Source organism: Entelurus aequoreus, linkage group LG06 (assembly GCF_033978785.1).
Source record: "Entelurus aequoreus isolate RoL-2023_Sb linkage group LG06, RoL_Eaeq_v1.1, whole genome shotgun sequence".
NCBI classification, from domain to species: Eukaryota; Metazoa; Chordata; class Actinopteri; order Syngnathiformes; family Syngnathidae; genus Entelurus; species Entelurus aequoreus.
Genome location: NC_084736.1, coordinates 77544345 through 77566691, shown reverse-complemented (window position 1 = coordinate 77566691; position 22347 = coordinate 77544345). Strand labels below are relative to the sequence as shown.

General features: G+C 40.4%; 2 protein-coding genes across 3 annotated transcripts in view; both read left to right on the top strand.

The window, feature by feature from the left end:
• add2 (adducin 2 (beta)) overlaps window positions 1-11057 on the top strand; it is a 56474-nt gene extending 45417 nt beyond the window's left edge. The window contains exons 14-15 of one of the 2 annotated variants that reach the window (XM_062051582.1): window positions 1945-2007; window positions 7757-11057. In XM_062051582.1, coding sequence (XP_061907566.1) covers window positions 1945-2007; window positions 7757-8010 — 317 coding nt within the window. In that variant the 3' untranslated portion in view covers window positions 8011-11057. The remainder of the gene's footprint in view (window positions 1-1944; window positions 2008-7756) is intronic. The other variant, XM_062051583.1, reaches the window with a different exon arrangement.
• Window positions 11058-11980: 923 nt separating this feature from the next.
• Window positions 11981-22104, top strand: snrnp27 (small nuclear ribonucleoprotein 27 (U4/U6.U5)). Its single transcript, XM_062049685.1, has 6 exons — window positions 11981-12187; window positions 18126-18246; window positions 18357-18448; window positions 18526-18605; window positions 21417-21481; window positions 21781-22104. Exons 1-6 carry the CDS (start codon window positions 12151-12153, stop codon window positions 21833-21835), a joined length of 450 nt encoding a protein of 149 aa, XP_061905669.1. The 5' UTR covers window positions 11981-12150; the 3' UTR covers window positions 21836-22104.
• The last annotated feature ends 243 nt before the right edge of the window (window positions 22105-22347 follow it).

Below are 22347 nucleotides of genomic sequence, written 5' to 3'. Positions count from 1 at the left end.
AATGAATTGGGCATTTTTCAAACTTCCACCATTTCCCCCATTTTTTAACCTATTCAAACTATTACACCTTCAACACATTCTACCATTCTGCAAATTTAAACTTCCCTTTTTCCAAGTTTCAAAAAATTCCAGGATTTTCCAGAATTCCTCGTTTTCCAACACCCTATTTCCACCCTTTTTTCTGGCGACTACGCCTTCCACACTTTTCAACGCTTTTCAACCGTTCTACTGTCAAAACGTTCCACTTAATCAGGACAAAAAACTGGAAAATTCTCGGTTTTCCCGAAATTCCAGGAATTCGGTAATACCATTTCTCAATTCAACATGTTACTACTTCAACATTTCTCGACCGATTTCAAAAATTCCAATACCAACTAGAGATGTCCGACAAATGCTTTGAAATATAATGTCGGAACTTATCGGTATCGGTTTCAAAAAGTAAAATGTATGACTTTTTAAAACGCCACTGTACGGAGTGGTACACGGACGTAGGGAATAGTACAGAGCAGTTGCGTCTCCCAGTCATACTTGCCAACTCTCCCCATTTTCCCGGGAGACTCCCGGATATTAGTGCCCCTCCCGAAAATCTCCCGGGGCAACCATTCTCCCGAATTTCTCCCGATTTCCACCCAGACAACAATATTGGGGGCGTGACTTAAAGGCACTGCAATTGCGTGCCAGCCCAATCACATAATATCTACGGCTTTTCACACACACAAGTCAATGCAAGGCATACTTGGTCAAGAGCCATACAGGTCACACTGAGGGTGACCGTATAAACAACTTAAACACTGTTACAAATATGCGCCACGCTGTGAACCCACACCAAACAAGAATGACAAACACATTTCGGGAGAACATCCGCACCGTAACACAACATAAACGCAACAGGACAAATACCCAGAACCCCTTGCAGCACTAACTCTTCCGGGACGCTACAATATACACCCCCCGCTACCCCCTACCTAAACCCCCCCCCCCAACCCCGCCCACCTCAACCTCCTCATGAGCATGTCCCAAATTCCAAGCTGCTGTTTTGAGGCATGTTAAAAAAAATTATGCACTTTGTGACTTCAATAATAAATATGGCAGTGCCATGTTGGCATTTTTTTCCATAACTTGAGTTGATTTATTTTGGAAAACCTTGTTACATTGTTTAATGCATCCAGCGGGGCATCACAACAAAATTAGGCATAATAATGTGTTCATTCCACGACTGTATATATCGGTATCGGTTGATATCGGTATCTGTAATTAAGAGTTGGACAATCTCGGGATATCGGCAAAAAAGCCATTATCGGACATCTCTAATCATAATGTTAGTTAATTATCTACTAAAAACCCTAAATATTCTGTGGTACATACATGAGACAAGCAAGTGTCAAAAAGAGTAAAATATAGTGTAGAAATGCACCCAATTGTAGGAAATCTAGTGTTGATTTTCTACATTTTATTTTGGGGTTGGCGTGGCAACACTTTGTGCTGATAGAAATGTTCCTTTTTTCTCAAAAGTTGCTCACATACCTGAATAGTGGCAGTGCACATGTTACCACGCACCACTTTGTCAACAACTGCTGATGTCGACGTGTTTTTGCAATGTAGGCAGAAGGAAGGAAATGGAGATCTGCAATATTCTTGTTAGTACTAACACTAATAATGGACTGCTGTGACTTGCTAGCATAGTACTCTACTTTGAAAGTTCAAATCTCATCTTCTTTCGGGGCAATAACTGATGTTTTGTCTTATGTCAAACCCACATGTTTGTATCCTTCTTGCATGCATTTCATTTTATGATCTTATTCATTTCTAATATTTAATACTCTCAGCCTGTACACACTAATCATTATGGATGTCCGCCCTTACTTTAATGATCGTCTTGGCCTCTCAGCTGCACAACTAAGCACTATGTTAAGTCTTTTTGCATCTATAACTCTGTGTTTTTAGGGGAGGAGGTGGCAATTGAGACGTCCCCTGCTACCTCCCCCACGAACCAGCCTCCCATCACAGGTGAGGCTTAGCAATGCACTCACTGCCTGCCTTGCATGTCGTGCACGGCAGCTTTGATCGACATTAACCAGTCAGATTGATGTTCAACCCTCTAATGCAGGGGTCACCAACCTTTTTGAAACCAAGAGCTACTTCTTGGGTACTGATTAATGCGAAGGGCTACCAGTGATACACACTTAAATAAATGGCCAGAAATAGCTAATTTGCTCAATTTACCTTTGTTTCTATGTTATTATTAATAATTAATGATATTTACACTTAATTGAACGGTTTAAAAGAGGAGAAAACACGAAAAAAATGACAATTAAATTTTGAAACATAGTTTATCTTCAATTTCGACTCTTTAAAATTCAAAATTCAACCGAAAAAAAGAAGAGAAAAACTAGCTAATTCGAATCTTTTTGAAAAAAATTAAAAAATAATTTATGGAACATCATTAGTAATTTTTCCTGATTAAGATTAATTTTACAATTTTGATGACATGTTTTAAATAGGTTAAAATCCAATCTGCACTTTGTTTGAATATATAACAAATTGGACCAAGCTATATTTCTAACAAAGACAAATCATTATTTCTTCTAGATTTTCCAGAACAAAAATTTTAAAAGAAATTCAAAAGACTTTGAAATAAGATTTAAATTTGATTCTACAGATTTTCTAGATTTGCCAGAATAATTTTTTTGAATTTTAATCATAATAAGTTTGAAGAAATATTTCACAAATATTTTTCGTCGAAAAAACAGAAGCTAAAATGAAGAATTAAATTAAAATGTAGTTATTATTCTTTATAATAAAAAAATGTAGTTTACTTGAACATTGATTTAAATTGTCAGGAAAGAAGAGGAAGGAATTTAAAAAGTAAAAAGGTATATGTGTTTAAAAATCCTAAAATAATTTTTAAGGTTGTATTTTTTCTCTAAAATTGTCTTTCTGAAAGTTATAAGAAGCAAAGTAAAAAAATTAATGAATTTATTTCAACAAGTGAAGACCAAGTCTTTAAAATATTTTCTTGGATTTTCAAATTATATTTGAGTTTTGTCTCTCTTAGAATTAAAAATGTCGGGCAAAGCGAGACCAGCTTGCTAGTAAATAAATACAATTTAAAAAATAGAGGCAGCTCACTGGTAAATGCTGCTATTTGAGCTATTTTTAGAACAGGCCAGCGGGCTACTCATCTGGTCCTTACGGGCTACCTGGTGCCCACGGGCACCGCGTTGGTGACCCCTGCTCTAATGCTTCCCATGCTCACTGACAGCCCTGTTACTCCCTCTCGTAATAATCCACATTCACGATAAATAAAGCACGGTGTTGTGCGTAGACATATTTTAGGGAGATAATGTTGTATGAAACAACATGTGCAAAGCAGCAGGTGTCATAAACTAGTACACTCATGCTATTGCTTGGATTTTGCTGACCCACGTCCCGCTCATTAAATATACATGGTGGTCAAGCCAGCTCTGTTTTCAATGGGTACTCGGTTTTGATTGATTGATTGATTGATTGATTGAAACTTTTATTAGTATATTGCAGAGTACAGTACATATTCCGTACAATTGACCACTAAATGGTAACACCCGTATAAGTTTTTCAACTTGTTTAAGTAGGGGTCCACGTTAATCAATTCATGGTATAAATACATATTATCAGCATAATACAGTCATCCCACATGTTAATCATCAGAGTATATACACTACCGTTCAAAAGTTTGGGGTCACCCAAACAATTTTGTGGAATAGCCTTCATTTCTAAGAACAAGAATAGACTGTAGAGTTTCAGATGAAAGTTCTCTTTTTCTGGCCATTTTGAGCGTTTAATTGACCCCACAAATGTGATGCTCCAGAAACTCAATCTGCTCAAAGGAAGGTCATTTTTGTAGCTTCTGTAACGAGCTAAACTGTTTTCAAATGTGTGAACATGATTGCACAAGGGTTTTCTAATCATCAATTAGCCTTCTGAGCCAATGAGCAAACACGTTTTACCATTAGAACACTGGAGTGATAGTTGCTGGAAATGGGCCTCTATACACCTATGTAGATATTGCACCAACAACCAGACATTTGCAGCTAGAATAGTCATTTACCACATTAGCAATGTATAGAGTGTATTTCTTTAAAGTTAAGACTAGTTTAAAGTTATCTTCATTGAAAAGTACAGTGCTTTTCCTTCAAAAATAAGGACATTTCAATGTGACCCCAAACTTTTGAACGGTAGTGTACATTGAATTATTTACATTATTTACAATAAAAAAAACTAAACAAAAAAAACACGCTACTGGTAAACGGCGCGTGCAACAAACATAGCGACTTGGATGCAAAGTAAAATCATGGAATGCAACCTAACCCGAGCAAAAACGATGCATATTTATCTGGGAGAGTCTTGACACACATTTCCTTGACCCAACTACACAAAAAAAGTTGTAGACCTCCATGCTTTTCAAAGTTTCCATCTGTTTTGTCGTGTAGAATGGCCTCTTAAAAACAATAGTTCGATATACACTACCATTCAAAAGTTTGGGGTCACATTGAAATGTCCTTATTTTTGAAGGAAAAGCACTGTACTGTTCAATGAAGATAACTTTAAACTAGTCTTAACTTTAAAGAAATACACTCTATACATTGCTAATGTGGTAAATGACTATTCTAGCTGCAAATGTCTGGTTTTTGGTGCAATATCTACATAGGTGTATAGAGGCCCATTTCCAGCAACTATCACTCCAGTGTTCTAATGGTACAATGTGTTTGCTCATTGGCTCAGAAGGCTAATTGATGATTAGAAAACCCTTGTGCAATCATGTTCACACATCTGAAAACAGTTTAGCTCGTTACAGAAGCTACAAAACTGACCTTCCTTTGAGCAGATTGAGTTTCTGGAGCATCACATTTGTGGGGTCAATTAAACGCTCAAAATGGCCAGAAAAAGAGAACTTTCATCTGAAACTCGACAGTCTATTCTTGTTCTTAGAAATGAAGGCTATTCCACAAATTGTTTGGGTGACCCCAAACTTTTGAACGGTAGTGTGAACGCGACCGACGTAATCCTTGATATCACTTGACAAATCTTTTTTTGATAAAGTATAGGGATCTATTTTATTGCATGGATTAATTTTTCTGTTCATATTTACTTTTTGCAGGAATATTTACTTTGATTTACAATTTTGTAAGCCCAACGCAGCCCCCAAGTCAAAAAGTGTGGACACCCCTGAACTAATACGAGGTTCTTTGTTTGATTCTTTGTTTGAACAATCGCGGTCGAACGGACTTGTTTGGTACAATGTTGGGCCGTACGATAACAGAGACGGATTACAAAAACCAGGACAAACCAGTTGGTCACAAAAGGGAGTAATATGGAGTGTCAGCTTTTAGGTGCTGTCTGTCTGCGAGATGTTTTTATATTTTTTTGCTTGAAAGGCTTTTTGGCTTGTCATGCTTTTAAACATGCACAGACCAATAATGGATTAGATTGAATTAAGGCTTTTTCGACTTTTAAACCAGCTTGTGCAGCATCCGAACCCCATGTTAGCTTCCAGCTACAACATTTTTATCGATATTTAAGTCGGTCCATCTTGTCTCTGTACCCATCTTGTGTCCCTCTGTGTCTGTCTGTCCTTTTCTGTGTTACTCCACATTGACTCATAGGGCACACACCTGGTGCTTTGGTCTTATCTCACTAGTAAGTACAGAAACTGTACACAACTTTCATGTCCAGAACGCATGCTCATCTGCAGTGCAGCCATTTGGCTTCATAGCTCCACCCATTTCACGCTCTGAACCTAATTGCTAAAACCCTTTCTTTTCAACCCTCTGAGCAGGGGATGCGCTCCGTAGAAACCAGACTGAAAGGGTTTACAGAGATTGTTAGACGCTTAGTGTTCATTTGGCTGGATTTTCGAGATAAAGGAAAGGTGGGACACCGGCCGGTAGTTTACCACGAGGTCAGAATCGAGGTTAGGTCTTTTACGCAGAGGGTACATACTTTCGTATCTAAGTTAATAGAACCCAATTGGAGCCTGAACACGCTAATGAGTTAAATATTAGCGCCGTAGAGTGATTTGTCTTGAAACCAGACTGAAAGGGACGCTTGTTAGACGCTTAGTGTTCATTTAGCTGGATTTTCGAGATAAAGGGAAGGTGGGACACCGGCCGGTAGTTTACCACGAGGTCAGAATCGAGGTTAGGTCTTTTAAGCAGAGGGTACATACTTTCGTATCTGAGTTAATAGAACCCAATTGGAGCTGGAACACGCTAATGAGTTAAATATTAGCTCCGTAGAGGGATTTGTCTTGAAACCAGACTGAAAGGGTTTACAGAGATTTATAAATGGTTGATTTTTATAGAATAGAATAGAATGGACTTTATTGTCATTATATTTGCATATAACGAGATTAAGGACTCCAACTTAAGGTGCGGTAGTGGGAACAAATATGGGGTAAAAATAAATAAATAAATAATAAAATAAATGACACAACAGGCAATAAAGAAAAAAACTAACAATTGAAATAAACAGACTACTATCCAATAAGAATAATAAACAATCCTGTACAATATACAAAACACTATAGAAATACAAAATACTGTACAATTTACAGAACAAGACAAGAGTACCGGAGTAATAAATAAGAATCAGTGTCGGACGTATTGCACTCGTAGGGTAATATTGCACAGTAGGGTATTAGGGTAGGATGTTGTATAGGGGTGAATTATTATTATAAGTTATAGTTCAAGATGGTGACAGCTCTGGGAAAGAAGCTGTCTATGAGCCTGTTTGTTCTGGCTCTGATGCACCTGTAATGCCTGCCCGATGGTAGCACGTCGAACAGGTGGAAGCCAGGGTGTGTGCTGTCCTTGGTAATGCTTTTTGCTCTGTTGAGGCAGCAGGAGTTGTGTAAATCCTTCAGGGAGGGGGAAGGAAGCCGATGATTTTTTGTGCAGGTTTCATGACCCTCCGAATCGCCTGTTTGTCTGCTTCAGTGCAGCTGGCGTACCACACTGTTATGCAGTGCGTCAGCAGGCTTTTGACAGCCTGGTAAGGTAAAGTTTTGTACCTGACAAGTTTCGGCTATCGGTACAAAACTTTACCTTACTAGGCTGTCAAAATCAACCATTTATAAATACACATTAGTAGGCTAAATGAACCTCTTCAACAGTTTACAGAGATTGTTAGACGTGTTCATTTATCTGGATTTTCGAGGTAACGGGAAGGTGGGACACCGGCCGGTAGTTTACCACAAGGTCAGAATCGAGGTTAGGTCTTTTAAGCAGAGGGTGAATAACCTCTTTTTTGAATGCTAGGGGAAGAGTACCAGAGGAAAGTGATAAGTGAATAATATTTAGCACTGATGGTCCTAATATTACAAACAGCTCCTTGATAAGTTCCATTTAGGAGGCACGGGAGTTCCTCTAATGTTATTTCTTCAAAAAGAGAGAGATTATTTTGGAGCCGCCGTACATACTTTCGTATCTGAGTTAATAGAACTTTAATCTCCTTTCCATCCATCCATTTTCTACCGCTTATTCCCTTCGGGGTCGCGGGGGGCGCTGGAGCCTATCTCAGCTACAATCGGGCGGAAGGCGGGGTACACCCTGGACAAGTTGCCACCTCATCGCAGGGCCTAATCTCCTTTCTAATGAGTAAAATAATTTCATAGAGTCATCAGCCGAGTGGGTGGAGCTACTGGGAGAAGTCCCTTGTTAGGTTAGCGACGCTACTGTATGAAACAAATATTTAATACATGAATATGTCCTCTGAGCAGGGGACGCAAAGACAGACACTCCAGTCATACAGAACGGAGGGGAGGAGGAAAAGCAGACGACGGAAGAGCTGGAGAAAAGCATGAAGGCCCTTTCCACCAATGACACCTCCGCTCCTGCCGCTCCGCCCGCCAAACCACAGGGCGGCACCCCCGAGGGCTCGCCGTCAAAGTCCCCGTCGAAGAAGAAAAAGAAGTTCAAGCCGCCGTCGTTCCTGAAGAAGAGCAAGAAGCAGAAGGAGAAAGTAGAAACCTGAGCTGATGGAAAAACTGCTTGGCTGTTTTTGTGTATAACATAGTAACAGACCGGTGGGGGTGACTGCTTTTCCAACACGGTAACAACGCCACTGACGGACTTGGTGTTCTGACAGATGGTCACACTTTTAAGCTTTGGTTCAAAGGGGTAAAAAAAAACCTACAGGTTGTCCACAACCTCTCATTTTCACCTCACTTCTCAACACTTTATTTTTGTCACTAGGGGTGTAACGGTACGTGTATTTGTATTGAACCGTTTCGGTACGGGGGTTCCGGTTCGGTTCGGAGGTGTACCGAACGAGTTTCCACGCGGACATATTAAGTAGCGTAACGCACGTTGTGTAAACAATGCACACCGAGGCACAACACACGGCATGCTAGCAGCTAACGGGCTACGATAGACTGACCATACGTCCTCTTTTCACCGGACATGTCCTCTTTTGCGGAGCTGTCAGGGCGGAGTTTCTTAAATGCCTCAAATGTCCAGCATTTTGAGTTAGGGTTGCATGTATTTTCAATGTACGTTCAGGGTTAAGAAGGGGTTGAAAACAAAACAAATTGCTCGCTCAGCAGCATTGGTGAGGGAGGGGCAGAGACAGAGAGAGAGAGAGTTATGATAAACGCGCATGCGTCGCCAGGCTCTGCTTTTTAGCCATAGATTTATCAGATTTAATTTTTTATTATCTATAGCAGGGGCGTCGAAAGTGTGCCCCGTAGGCCATTTGCGGCCCACAGCTAATGTTTTAAAGGCCCACGGCAAAAGCTGCAAGCAGCGATGGACAGGATCGACTTTGAGGGCTCATAAAATCCAAACCGGAGCAGTAATTAAAACTCTTTCATCAACTTTTAATCAGAAGGGTTCAATCTCTCTCCTGTGCTAATTTGAAGCCGACACGACAAACACGCTCAGAGGAGATAATGTTTGAAAAAAGGTGACTGTTTTTACACAACTTTTGTTTTGAAGGGGGAATTGCAAACTTCCTGTTGATTTTTGCTGGGGGTTTTCCAGTGTATGAAATCTAGGTCTAAGTGAGACCTACATAGAGGTTTTTGTTTCATGTCTCTACGACATTCCTACTGGGAGTTAGAGGCAGTTTTGTTTGTGTTTTCTTCCTAGGGGGCGCTAGAGCGCAATTTTGAGTTTTGGGGTTAGGTTTTTTGATTAGATCGCAATGTTCGCCAGTCCTGATGTGTATGTCCAATTTGGTGAGTTTTGAAGCATGTTAAGGGGGTCAAATTACAGCTCAAAGAGGTGGCGGTATAATAATAAAACGTTAGAAATTCAATAGGGTCCTCTGTCCCAAAGGGACTCGGTCCCTAATAAACAAAAAACATAACAAAAGTGAAATAAAAAAGCTTAAAGGTTAAATGTAATTCAGAAAAACTTGCAATGTTGACTAATAAAACAAAGCTGTTTTTTTTTCTTTCAAATTGTCATTGCTCAAAACATAATATTGAATCAAAATCAATGTTATTATAAATTATTGACCTATCCAAGATTCCCATTACTTCACATCAAATATTCCACTAAGAAAAATATTTTTGGTGGAAGATTTTGCAAATTTGGTGAATAAATAACCCAAAAATGTATATTTTGTTGCTTTCTTACTGTACCGAAAATGAACCGAACCGTGACCTCTAAACCGAGGTACGTACCGAACCGAAATGTTTGTGTACCGTTACACCCCTATTTGTCACCATGACTCAAAAAGCCAATGAGTCTCCACTTTGCATATTGGAGTCAAGAACTGTTCTGAAGATCTCCTCCTGAGGACCAGCGTCCTCTGTAGTGATCATTTATCCTTTGCATAACAGGGCTATTTGTTTCTCTAAAATGTGTATCTTTGAAGAAATAGACCAAAAACGAATATCCACTGCAGAGGACGCCGGGTCTCAGGAGGATTTACACAAAATATACACAAATGCAGCTTTTGTAATTCCCTAAAATAGTTCACCCTTCATCCCCATATACAACAATGTAAATGTGCATTTGGTGTCTGATCGTAGCATCTAATGGTTTAGCTATAAGTATCACGTTGATGTCGCAGGTATACTAATGTACTGATAGCTACTGATTGTGCTCTGAATGCTGTTTATTGTAAATCAATCAGACAATAGATGTTATTAAAGCAAGAAAAAAAACAGACGAAAGCTGGCAAAATCGTAAAAAAAAGTGGGTATCTATAAAATATGTTTGTAACTGCAGCTTGAAGACTTGTATATACACTGAAGGCACTCGTCATTCCACATTTTCCATTTACGTACAGTAGAGGCCAAAAGTTTGGACACACCTTCTCATTCAATGCGTTTTCTTTATTTTCATGACTATTTCCCTTGTAGATTGTCACTGAAGGCATCAAAACTATAAATGAACACATATGAGGCCAGCATGGACGAATAGAACAGACAAGCCATCGTAATGTCTGCTCGCGGAAAAAACAAAAATCCTAATCTACGATTTGACTCCCTCGAACGGCCTTGACGCAGGAGCAGGCTGTTCTGAAAACATCCCAGAGGACACCTCAATGATGGACGCTTTTGACCTCCCTCCCTCCTCAACGACACCTGGTGTCGAACTTTTGCTGGCATGCAGAACGACCCCAGGCCTATGGACACCTAATCGACACACCCAAGACAATGGGCATATATACACACACACACACCCCTCCACCACCCCACGCCTTCACCATCGCTTGATTCCCCTTCGGTGTGATGAACGGCTGGCAGCGCTTCATAGCAGCAGTCGACCTCCAGGGTCCCAACTCCCCTCCCCCTTTATTGCGCGTTGTCGTGATTAAATGTAACATGTTTATGTGTGCATGGAGGTTTTTTCCCACTCCAGACTGGGCTCCTAAGGGGGCCTTTTACTCATCTTCTTCCCCAGCGTTTTACCTTTTTCCCACCTTTTACGGGGCGCCTCGTGGCGACCCATCAGTGTGCCTGTTCTGTAACCCTCTACACTGTTTGTTTGTCTAATCTTGAACGGGTTTGTGCTGAAAACATAGTTTCGTTGTACTTGTTGCAATGACAATAAAGACCTATCCTATGTGGAGTTATGTACTTGACAAATAAAGGTGATATAACTGAAAACATGTTTTATATTCTAGTTTCTTCAAAATAGCCATCCTTTGCTCGGATTACTGCTTTGCACACTCTTGGCATTCTCTCGATGAGCTTCAAGAGGTAGTCACCTGAAAGGGTTTTCACTTCACAGGTGTGCTTGAAGCTCATCCAGAGAATGCCAAGAGTGTGCAAAGCAGTAATCGGAGCAAAGGGTGGCTATTTTGAAGAAACTAGACTATAAAACATGTTTTCGGTTATTTCACAATTTTTTTTTGTTAAGTACATAACTCCACATGTGTTCGCACACTCTTGGCATTCTCTCCACGAGCGTCAAGAAGTAGTCACCTGAAAGGGTTTTCACTTCACAGGTGTGCTTGAAGCTCATCCAGAGAATGCCAAGAGTGTGCAAAGCAGTAATCGGAGCAAAGGGTGGCTATTTTGAAGAAACTAGACTATAAAACATGTTTTCAGTTATTTCACCATTTTTTTTGTTAAGTACATAACTCCACATGTGTTCATTCATAGTTTTGATGTGACAATCTACAATGTATAGTCATTAAAATAAAAATGAATGAATGAATGAGGTGCGTCCAAACTTTTGGCCTGCACTGTATGTGTATGCAAAATACCTCCTGTTTATTTCTGTGTTCAAAAATTGTTGTTTGCTCATAGTTATTTTTATTTCAAATTAGAATGTGCAAGTGAATGTTGGAAGGTTATCATATATCGCCTGTCATTAAAGTTTTATTTAAAATCAAATGACATTTAAGTATGGATATGTATGTCTCCTATTTTAATTATATAATTTCAATTAATTTTTACTATTTATTTTTAGAGCCACATTTGCAATTTGCTCAACAGAGGCGCTCATGTCATACGACAAGTTCCCCTCCAAGTCGACAGGGGACGCTGTGTAGAAAAGGACAAGCGGAAGTGGGCATTGGACAAGCGGAAGTGGGCATCGGACAACGGAGCTGTGTCGTTAATGGCGGCGACAAGCTCAAATAAACTATAAAGATTCTCCGTTTAATGTGTTGTACCTTGTCGGGCTGCTCTTTCTAAATATTTGACTGTTTAAGATGGGAAGGAGCCGCAGTCGAACTCCTCCGAGGCGTGGTAAGACACCAAATTTGTTGTGTGTGTGTAATTTAGCCTGAGTCGAGAATGTTCTAGAAAGGAAGGAGTTAGCCCTTTATAGTAGAATGTGTATATATGTACGTAGAACTAACTTATGTAGAATGTGTATATATGTACGAGTAGAATGTGTATATATGTACGTAGAACTAACTTCATAGTATAATGTGTATGTATGTACGAGTAGAATGTGTATATGGGTGAGGGCCGACATCCGGGCAACTGAGCTACATACGGGTTCTTCGAGCCATAGCAACCAGACTGGCGTTGAAAACAAACCGTTGCCATTACTCTTTAACCTGTCGACCTACGCTGGTTAAACCCGTCATTCTGCCTCCAAAATGCCGAAAAACTGTGTTGTTTTTGGTTGTGCTAACCACAACTGGAAACACGGAAAACAAATGTTGTATTTTGTTCTGCCAAAGCGTGATAAAAGCCCACAGAGACGAGACAAATGGCTCGCAGCTTTACACTGGGAAAACGAGGACGGTTCTCACTGGAGTCCACCAAGTCCCGGGTCGTGTGTTCGGATCACTTCGTTTCTGGTAAACATAAGGAACAAAAATCCACCTTCTTAACCACAACTTGGCTATACCGTCCGTGCTAACGTTGTACTTGTTGAATTTGTACCTTATAACGTTCGACAGCTGAAGTTGTTGTTGTACAAAAATAACATGCGGTGTATATACTATATAGTCTATAGCCTAGCTAGCTATTTTCGAAAACCGGACAACAAGAGGATACCAAAGGCAGCGTTAAGATGGACACCACCGGGAAAACGTAAGCCAGGGCGGCCAAAGAACACCTGGCGAAGAACAGTTGTAGGGGAACTGAAAGAGATGAAGCTTACATGGGGCGAGGCACAGAGACGAGCACAGCAGCGAGATGAATGGCGTCGAGTCGTCGAAGCCTTATTTCCCATCCGGGAAGAAGAGGATTAAGTTAAGTAAGTAATATACTATATAGTCTACAGCCTAGCTAGCTATTTTCGAAAACCGGTTTCGTGTAAATTTGCACTTAACAGTTGGGTTTTTAAAAACCAATAAACCCTATAATTTTCATGTTGCCATTCAATACATGTAGCCCTCAAATCTCTCAATATTTTATACACTAACACTTGATCTTGTTGTTGATAACTTCCGCGTCTCTTTCTTAGTAGCGTGCAGGCTAAGCTAACTAGCAAGCTAAGCTAAGCCTGAGAAGCATTAAAGTTCACTGAGACGAGTCTGACGCAAATAATACATTTTCGTTTTTTCACACGATATGCGAATAAGTAAAAATGCGTAAATGAAGGATTTAACGCCGACTTCCAAGCCACAAAGCTCGTTAAATGCTTTTTCTGTCAATCCTGTGTTCGCTGTGAGCTGGTTTGTTTTCAACGAATTCTCGGTTGCTAGGGGATTGGTAGGCGGAAGTGACGTAGGTCCGCCCTCACCCATATGTGCGTAGAACTAACTCATGTAGAATGTGTATATATGTACGTAGAACTAACTCATGTAGAATGTGTATATATGTACGTAGAACTAACTAATGTAGAATGTGTGTATTTGTACGTAGAACTAACTTATGTAGAATGTGTATATATGTACATAGAACTAACTCATGTAGAATGTGTATATATGTACATAGAACTAACTCATGTAGAATGTGTAAATATGTACGTAGAACTAACTTTATAGTACAAACCCCGTTCCCATATGAGTTGGGAAATTGTGTTAGATGTAAATATAAACGGAATACAATGATTTGCAAATAATTTTCAACCCATATTCAGTTGAATATGCTACAAAGACAACATATTTGATGTTCAAACTGATAAACTTTTTTTTTTTTGCAAATAATCATTAACTTTAGAATTTGATGCCAGCAACACGTGTCAAAGAAGTTGGGAAAGGTGGCAATAGATACTGAGAAAGTTGAGGAATGCTCATCATACACTTATTTGGAACATCCCACAGGTGTGCAGGCTAATTGGGAACAGGTGGGTGCCATGATTGGGTATAAAAGTAAATTCCATGAAATGCTCAGTCATTCACAAACAAGGATGGGGCGAGGGTCACCACTTTGTCAACATATGCGTGAGCAAATTGTTGAACAGTTTAAGAAAAACCTTTCTCAGCCAGCTATTGCAAGGAATTTAGGAATTTCACCATCTACGCTCCGTAATATCATCAAAGGGTTCAGACAATCTGGAGAAATCACTGCACGTAAGCAGCTAAGCCCGTGACCTTCCATCCCTCAGGCTGTACTGCATCAACAAGCGACATCAGTGTGTAAAGGATATCACCACATGGGCTCAGGAACACTTCAAAAACCCACTGTCAGTAACTACAGTTGGTTGCTACATCTGTAAGTGCAAGTTAAAACTCTCCTATGCAAGGCGAAAACCGTTTATCAACAACACCCAGAAACGCCGTCGGCTTCGCTGGGTCTGAGCTCATCTATGATGGACTGATACAAAGTGGAAAAGTGTTCTGTGGTCTGACGAGTCCACATTTCAAATTGTTTTTGGAAACTGTGGACGTCGTTTCCTCCGGACCAAAGAGGAAAAGAACCGTCCGGATTGTTATAGGCGCAAAGAGTGCGGGTACTAGACTGGCCTGCCTGTAGTCCAGACCTGTCTCCCATTGAAAATGTGTGGCGCATTATGAAGCCTAAAATAGCACAACGGAGACCCCCGGACTGTTGAACAACTTAAGCTGTACATCAAGCAAGAATGGGAAGGAATTCCACCTGAGAAGCTTAAAAAATGTGTCTCCTCAGTTCCCAAACGTTTACTGAGTGTTGTTAAAAGGAAAGGCCAAGTAACACAGTGGTGAACATGCCCTTTCCCAACTACTTTGGCACGTGTTGCAGCCATGAAATTCTAAGTTAATTATTATTTGCAAAAAAAATATAAAGTTTATGAGTTTGAACATCAAATATGTTGTCTTTGTAGTGCATTCAATTGAATATGGGTTGAAAAGGATTTGCAAATCATTGTATTCCGTTTATATTTACATCTAACACAATTTCCCAACTCATATGGAAACGGGGTTTGTAATATCCACGGCTTTTCGCACACACAAATGAATGCAAGTCATACTTGGTCAACAGCCATACAGGTCACACTGAGGGTAGCCGTATAAACAGCTTTAACACTGTTACAAATATGCGCCACACTGTGAACCCACACCAAACAAGAATGACAAACACATTTCGGGAGAACATCCGCACCGTAACACAACATAAACACAACAGAACAAATACCCAGAACCCCTTGCAGCACTAACTCTTCCGGGACGCTACAATATACACCCCCTGCTACCCCCTAAAACCCCCCCACCCCCACCTCAACCTCCTCGGAGAGCATGTCCCAAATCCCAAGCTGCTGTTTTGAGGCATGTTATAAAAAAAAAAGCACTTTGTGACTTCAATAATAAATATGGCAGTGCCATGTTGGCATTTTTTTTCCATAACTTGAGTTGATTTATTTTGGAAAACCTTGTTACATTGTTTAATGAATCCAGCGGGGCATCACAACAAAATTAGGCATAATAATGTGTTAATTCCACGACCGTATATATCGGTTGATATCGGAATCGGTAATTAAGAGTTGGACAATATCGGAATATCTGCAAAAAAAGCCATTATCGGACATCTCTAGTTAGCGCTTATAATAACAATGTCAATAATAGTTGGTTAATATTGAAGTCACAAACTATAAGTGGAGCATTGTTGGTACTTTTTGGATGTTTTTTATTGGGTTTTATGGGCAGAATGGAGGACCTCCCATTGCTGCGCTGTAACCGAACTTTCATTTACATTTATTTACGTGTTAGAATGCGTTTGTCATGTCTTTCATAATGATTGTGAAAGATATGCAACATTTTTTTTAAAGTGCAGTTCCCCTTTAAGCATACGGGGTTACTATTATTTTCAAAAGGCGCATCACGTTTGCTATTTCCTTCGACAGCAACTACCACTAATCATGGCAGACTTGATGTAAGCCAACAACGACTACTTTGGAACAAATGATGATTCAGAACCTTATATTTTTGATCCTGAATATACGGAGGATGAGCTACACATTTTATGAGCTGAGTAATAAGCAGATCCAGCAAGTAGCACTATTACTGTAAAACTTCTGCTCTCACCGGTTAGACGAAGAATTAATCATTAAAGGCCTACTGAAACCCACTACTACCGACCACGCAGTCTGATAGTTTATATATCAATGATGAAATCTTAACATTATAACACATGCCAATACGGCCGGGTTAACTTATAAAGTGACATTTTAAATTTGCTGCTAAACTTCCGGTTCGAAACGCCTCTGAGGATGACGTATGCGCGTGACGTAGCCCGGCGAACACGGGTATGCCTTCCACATTGAAGCCAATACGAAAAAGCTCTTTTTTCATTTCATAATTCCACAGTATTCTGGACATCTGTGTTCGTGAATCTGTTGCAATCATGTTCATTGCATTATGGAGAAGGAAGCTGAGCAAGCAAAGAAGAAAGTTGTCGGTGCGAAATGGACGTATTTTTCGAACGTAGTCAGCAACAACAGTACACAGCCGGCGCTTCTTTGTTTACATTCCCGAAAGATGCAGTCAAGATGGAAGAACTCGGATAACAGAGACTCTAACCAGGAGGACTTTTGACTTCGATACACAGACGCCTGTAGAGAACTGGGACAACACAGACTCTTACCAGGATTACTTTGATTTGGATGACAAAGACGCAGACGTGCTACTGTGAGTATGCAGCTTTGGCTTCTAAACATTTGATCGCTTGACCGTATGTGCGCAACTTTTTTTTGCGTATGTACGTAACTTTTTTAAAATATATAAGCTTTATGAACCTTGGGTTAGGTGAACAGTCTTTTGGGCTGAGTGATTGTGTGTGTTGATCAGGTGTTTGAATTGTATTGGCGTGTTCTATGGAGCTAGGAGCTAGCATAGGAGCTAGGAGCTAGCATAACAAACACGCAGGTGTTTTTATGCAGGATTAATTTGTGGCATATTAAATATAAGCCTGGTTGTGTTGTGGCTAATAGAGTATATATATGTCTTGTGTTTATTTACTGTTGTAGTCATTCCCAGCTGAATATCAGGTACCGTGAGTATGCAGCCTTGGCTGCTAAACATTTGATAGCTTGACCGTATGTGTGGGTCACGTACGGTCAAGCTTTTTAAAAATATATAAGCTTTATGAACCTTGGGTTAGGTGAACGGTCTTTTGGGCTGAGTGATTGTGTGTGTTGATCAGGTGTTTGAATTGTATTGGCATGTTCTATGGAGCTAGGAGCTAGCAGAGGAACTAGGAGCTAGCGTAACAAACACGCAGGTGTTTTTATGCAGGATTATTTTGTGGCATATTAAATATAAGCCTGGTTGTGTTGTGGCTAATAGAGTATATATATGTCTTGTGTTTATTTACTGTTGTAGTCATTCCCAGCTGAATATCAGGTCACCCCCGGCTCTCACAGCATCTTCCCTATCTGAATAGCTTCAACTCCCCACTAGTCCTTCACTTGCACTTTACTCATCCACAAATCTTTCATCCTCGCTCAAATTAATGGGGAAATTGTCGCTTTCTCGGTCCGAATCTCTCTCACTTCATGCGGCCATCATTGTAAACAATAGGGAACTTTGCGTATATGTTCAACTGACTACGTCACACTACTTCCGGTAGGGGCAAGCCTTTTTTTTATCAGATACCAAAAGTTGCAATCTTTATCGTCGTTGTTCTATACTAAATCCTTTCAGCAAAAATATGGCAATATCGCGAAATGATCAAGTATGACACATAGAATAGATCTGCTATCCCCGTTTAAATAAAAAAAATTCATTTCAGTAGGCCTTTAATCCTGCATTGTTATTTTGCGTACGGTGTTCACATTCCAATGATAACTCATTTATCGTATTGCATGCAGAAAGAAGGCGTTCCCGCTCCAATTCACGTGAACGCGATCGAAGGAGAAGGGAGAGAGATCGAGATAGAGACCGAGAGAGAAGAAGAAGTCGTTCCAGATCTCCTCACAGGAGGCGATCAAGGTGAGAAATTTCTATATATATATATTTATGTAAGTACACTAGGATGAACTTCACCACCTATAAATCATACCAATTCAGCATTTGGTAGACATACTGTTTTCCCTCCACAGATCTCCTCGGCGCCATCGTTCTTCGTCCCTTTCTCCTACGAGACAAAAAGAGAGTAAAGAAACAAAGTCATCCAAGCCTGTTCAAATATCAGGTATCCGGCCGTGTTGACATTCAATATTCTCGTACAGTAATGGAAGTCCACACAATTAAACCTTTTTTTTTTAACAGCCGAGGACATGCAAGGCAAAACTGAAGAGGAAATTGAGATGATGAAACTGATGGGATTTGCAACGTTTAACACCACTAAGGTAAGTGTGTTTGATGATGTGCAAATTTCCATATAGATATTTATATGTATATGTGTGTCTATGCGTGTGCATGCACCGGTACCAAAATGTATATCGATACTTTTCAATATAAAAGGAACTACAAAAAATGTCAACAGAGGCTTTACTTTAACAGAAAATCTTACAATACAATAAACATATGTTTCCTATTGCACTCAATGAACAATTTTAGAAGGTTAAAATATAAATTAAAGGGCATTAAACACTGAGCTTTTCTTGATGCACTCAAATAACAATGTACAGTTTTCCATATTACATATAGTCTGCCATAATCAAGGATTAGGTTAGAATATAATAAAAAGCTGTAATTACATTATATTAAATGCTTCATGGTTTATGGTTGCCACTCCTGGTCGGAGTTTTAAGAAAAATACTATTATTAGTAAGTACTAAAAAGAAAACTATGGATAAATGTACACAGATAAGCCATATAGCAGGTAAAACACATTTGTTAAAGATAAAACACATTGTAGCAATTTGTTACAAAATATAGTCATTTCACTTGCATTAGTTGACTGCTACTTGGGCGGTTTTAACGCTGCTAATATTTGGCATCAATCCAAGCAGCTGTGTGCACAGCAGGGGAGCTGGTAACTCATGAGAGTGTGTGTGTTTGCAAGTATGGCAACGTGTTGTCTGAGTGACGTCAGTGAGTGAGTGGGCGAGTAAAGAGAGAGAGAGGTAGCCCATGCACTGCGCAGTAGCAGGATGAACGGGTCTGGTTGTGTCCTGCAAAACTAACAATAAAGCAACCAGATTTTCACAAATCGCCGGCCTCGTCATTCTGACGTGAAAGTGGAGCTTAGCAGACCCATTGATGGGTGAAGTGAAGGTTGTTAACCCGACGAAAACGGCGACCCTGAAGGGAACGTCCGCCCTGTGCTCCTCGAATAAAGTCTGCACCGGAGTAGAACAGCAGGACAGCTGTAACAACTACATTATTACCTGTCACTATTTAAACTCCTTGTGCAGCTCTGAATGCTTATTATAAATCTGAATGCTTATTATAAATCTGAATGCTTATTATTTCAATGTTTACCTAAGTGTGAAGCAAAGGTGGTAATGCTAATCGTCACATTTGGCGAGGCTTGTTTTAAAGCAACACGTTGCTTCCTTGTTTAAAGCGTCACCTTTAACATGAAGCATTTAATACAATGTCAATAAAGCTTTCTATTCCATTCCAACCTAATTCTAGATTATGGCAGGCTTTTTTCTAATATGTAAAATAATTGTAAACTGTTATTTGATTGCAATAGGAAAAGCCCATGTGTTTGATGCACATGCTTGTGGTAGTGGGTGAGGGCTTGTGGTAGTGAGTGAGGGCTTGTGGTAGTGAGTGAGGGCTTGTGGTAGTGAGTGAGGGCTTGTGGTAGTGAGTGAGGGCTTGTGGTAGTGAGTGAGGGCTTGTGGTAGTGAGTGAGGGCTTGTGGTAGTGAGTGAGGGCTAGTGGTAGTGAGTGAGGGCTAGTGGTAGTGAGTGAGGGCTAGTGGTAGTGAGTGAGGGCTAGTGGTAGTGAGTGAGGGCTAATGGTAGTGAGTGAGGGCTAGTGGTAGTGAGTGAGGGCTATTTGTAGTGAGTAAGGGCTTGTGGTAGTGAGTGAGGGCTAGTGGTAGTGAGTGAGGGCTAGTGGTAGTGAGTGAGGGCTAGTGGTAGTGAGTGAGGGCTAGTGGTAGTGAGTGAGGGCTAGTGGTAGTGAGTGAGGGCTATTTGTAGTGAGTAAGGGCTTGTGGTAGTGAGTGAGGGCTAGTGGTAGTGAGTGAGGGCTATTTGTAGTGAGTAAGGGCTTGTGGTAGTGAGTGAGGGCTTGTGGTAGTGAGTGAGGGCTATTCGTAGTGAGTGAGGGCTATTCGTAGTGAGTGAGGGCTAGTGGTAGTGAGTGAGGGCTTGTGGTAGTGAGTGAGGGCTTGTGGTAGTGAGTGAGGGCTATTCGTAGTGAGTGAGGGCTATTCGTAGTGAGTGAGGGCTATTCGTAGTGAGTGAGGGCTAGTGGTAGTGAGTGAGGGCTAGTGGTAGTGAGTGAGGGCTATTTGTAGTGAGTGAGGGCTATTTGTAGTGAGTAAGGGCTTGTGGTAGTGAGTGAGGGCTATTTGTAGTGAGTGAGGGCTATTTGTAGCGAGTGAGGGCTATTTGTAGCGAGTGAGGGCTAGTGGTAGCGAGTGAGGGCTAGTGGTAGCGAGTGAGCGCTATTTGTAGCGAGTGAGGGCTATTTGTAGCGAGTGAGGGCTAGTGGTAGCGAGTGAGGGCTAGTGGTAGCGAGTGAGGGCTAGTGGTAGCGAGTGAGGGCTATTTGTAGCGAGTGAGGGCTATTTGTAGCGAGTGAGGGCTAGTGGTAGCGAGTGAGGGCTAGTGGTAGCGAGTGAGGGCTAGTGGTAGCGAGTGAGGGATAGTGGTAGCGAGTGAGGGATAGTGGTAGCGAGTGAGGGCTTGTGGTAGTGAGTGAGGGATAGTGGTAGTGAGTGAGGACTAATTTGTTTCAAGCATTGTTGGATCATGTGATAACCGAGACAATATATGTAAACGGCAGCAAATATATTGACTTTATTCCGTTCTTCCCAAAGTGCATTAATTAGCAGAGGCGTTCGTCTTGTTTGTGAATGTCATTTTTATTCTTGTCAAAGTGTGTTTTCTGTATGTAGGTTTTGTACATTGCAAATGTTTAGGCAGCATTTGCATTTTCATTCAAATGACGTTTGTTTGCCATTGGCTGCTAACTTGAACTAGGTGGCCATCTTAAACGTTTGAAAGACATACAGTTTTTTTTTCTCTACTCAGGGGAAGAAAAGCGAAGGATCGACCAAAGCATTTGCTATCAATGTGTCCATGAAGAGAAAATACAGGTATGGCAAGTGCAGAGACAAATGTTTTGTCATGCTGTCACATTTTATTAAAGCTGTGTGAGATGTAATGTTAGTCATCAGACGCACCGCGGTTGGTCCAAATGGCTGTTCTAAAATGTCAAGTTGTCTCCCCCTTCATCACAGGAAGTGCAATCACTGCTATTGTAGCCAATCACTTTTGCAGGTGTTTCCATGCAAAGATCCCGGCTTCCCCATTGGTTCATGATGATGTAACCTCTGAGTGTTGCGGGGTAACAGTGATGTAATGTTTAGCTTTTTTTTTTATATTCATTTCCTAGGCAGTACATGAACAGAAAAGGTGGGTTCAACAGACCGCTCGACTTCATCGCATGAAAGCCCCAACATCTCTGCAGCTTTGCTGATGAAACACACCTTTTTTGTCTTTGACAAAGATGGAGGAGTGTTTGCTTTTTCCTGTTAATATGTAACCTTTTCTGTGGGATTGAAGACTTTTGTATATACATTTGTAAATCCTGGATTCAATTAAGTTAGTGTTTGTGTTAAGTATTGATGCAAATTACATTGCAAACATGAGTGGAATTTGTTCTCTATTCCTGACAGTTGTTAGTTTTGTTTCAATAAAGTCATTTTAAAGTCCTGGATCCATTCTTTACTTTCTGCCTTTTTTACACAGAATCATTTGCCTGTTCAAGTTGTACGACTATGACTGCAAAGTAGATAAATGTTTTAAAATATAATATCAGAAATTATCGTCTTCGGGTTTTTTATTATCTGGGTTTTTTTTGTTTTTTGTTTTTTGAATCAAATCAACATAAAAAACACAAGATACACTTACAATTAGTGCACCAACCCAAAAAACCTCCCTCCCCCATTTACACTCATTC

Coding starts and splice junctions, on each gene's coding strand:
- snrnp27 (XM_062049685.1), top strand. CDS start 12,151: ATGGGAAGGAGCCGCAGTCGAACTCCTCCGAGGCGTG. Junction 12,188..18,125: donor TCGAACTCCTCCGAGGCGTG/GTAAGACACCAA, acceptor TATTGCATGCAG/AAAGAAGGCGTTCCCGCTCC. Junction 21,482..21,780: donor TCCATGAAGAGAAAATACAG/GTATGGCAAGTG, acceptor TTCATTTCCTAG/GCAGTACATGAACAGAAAAG.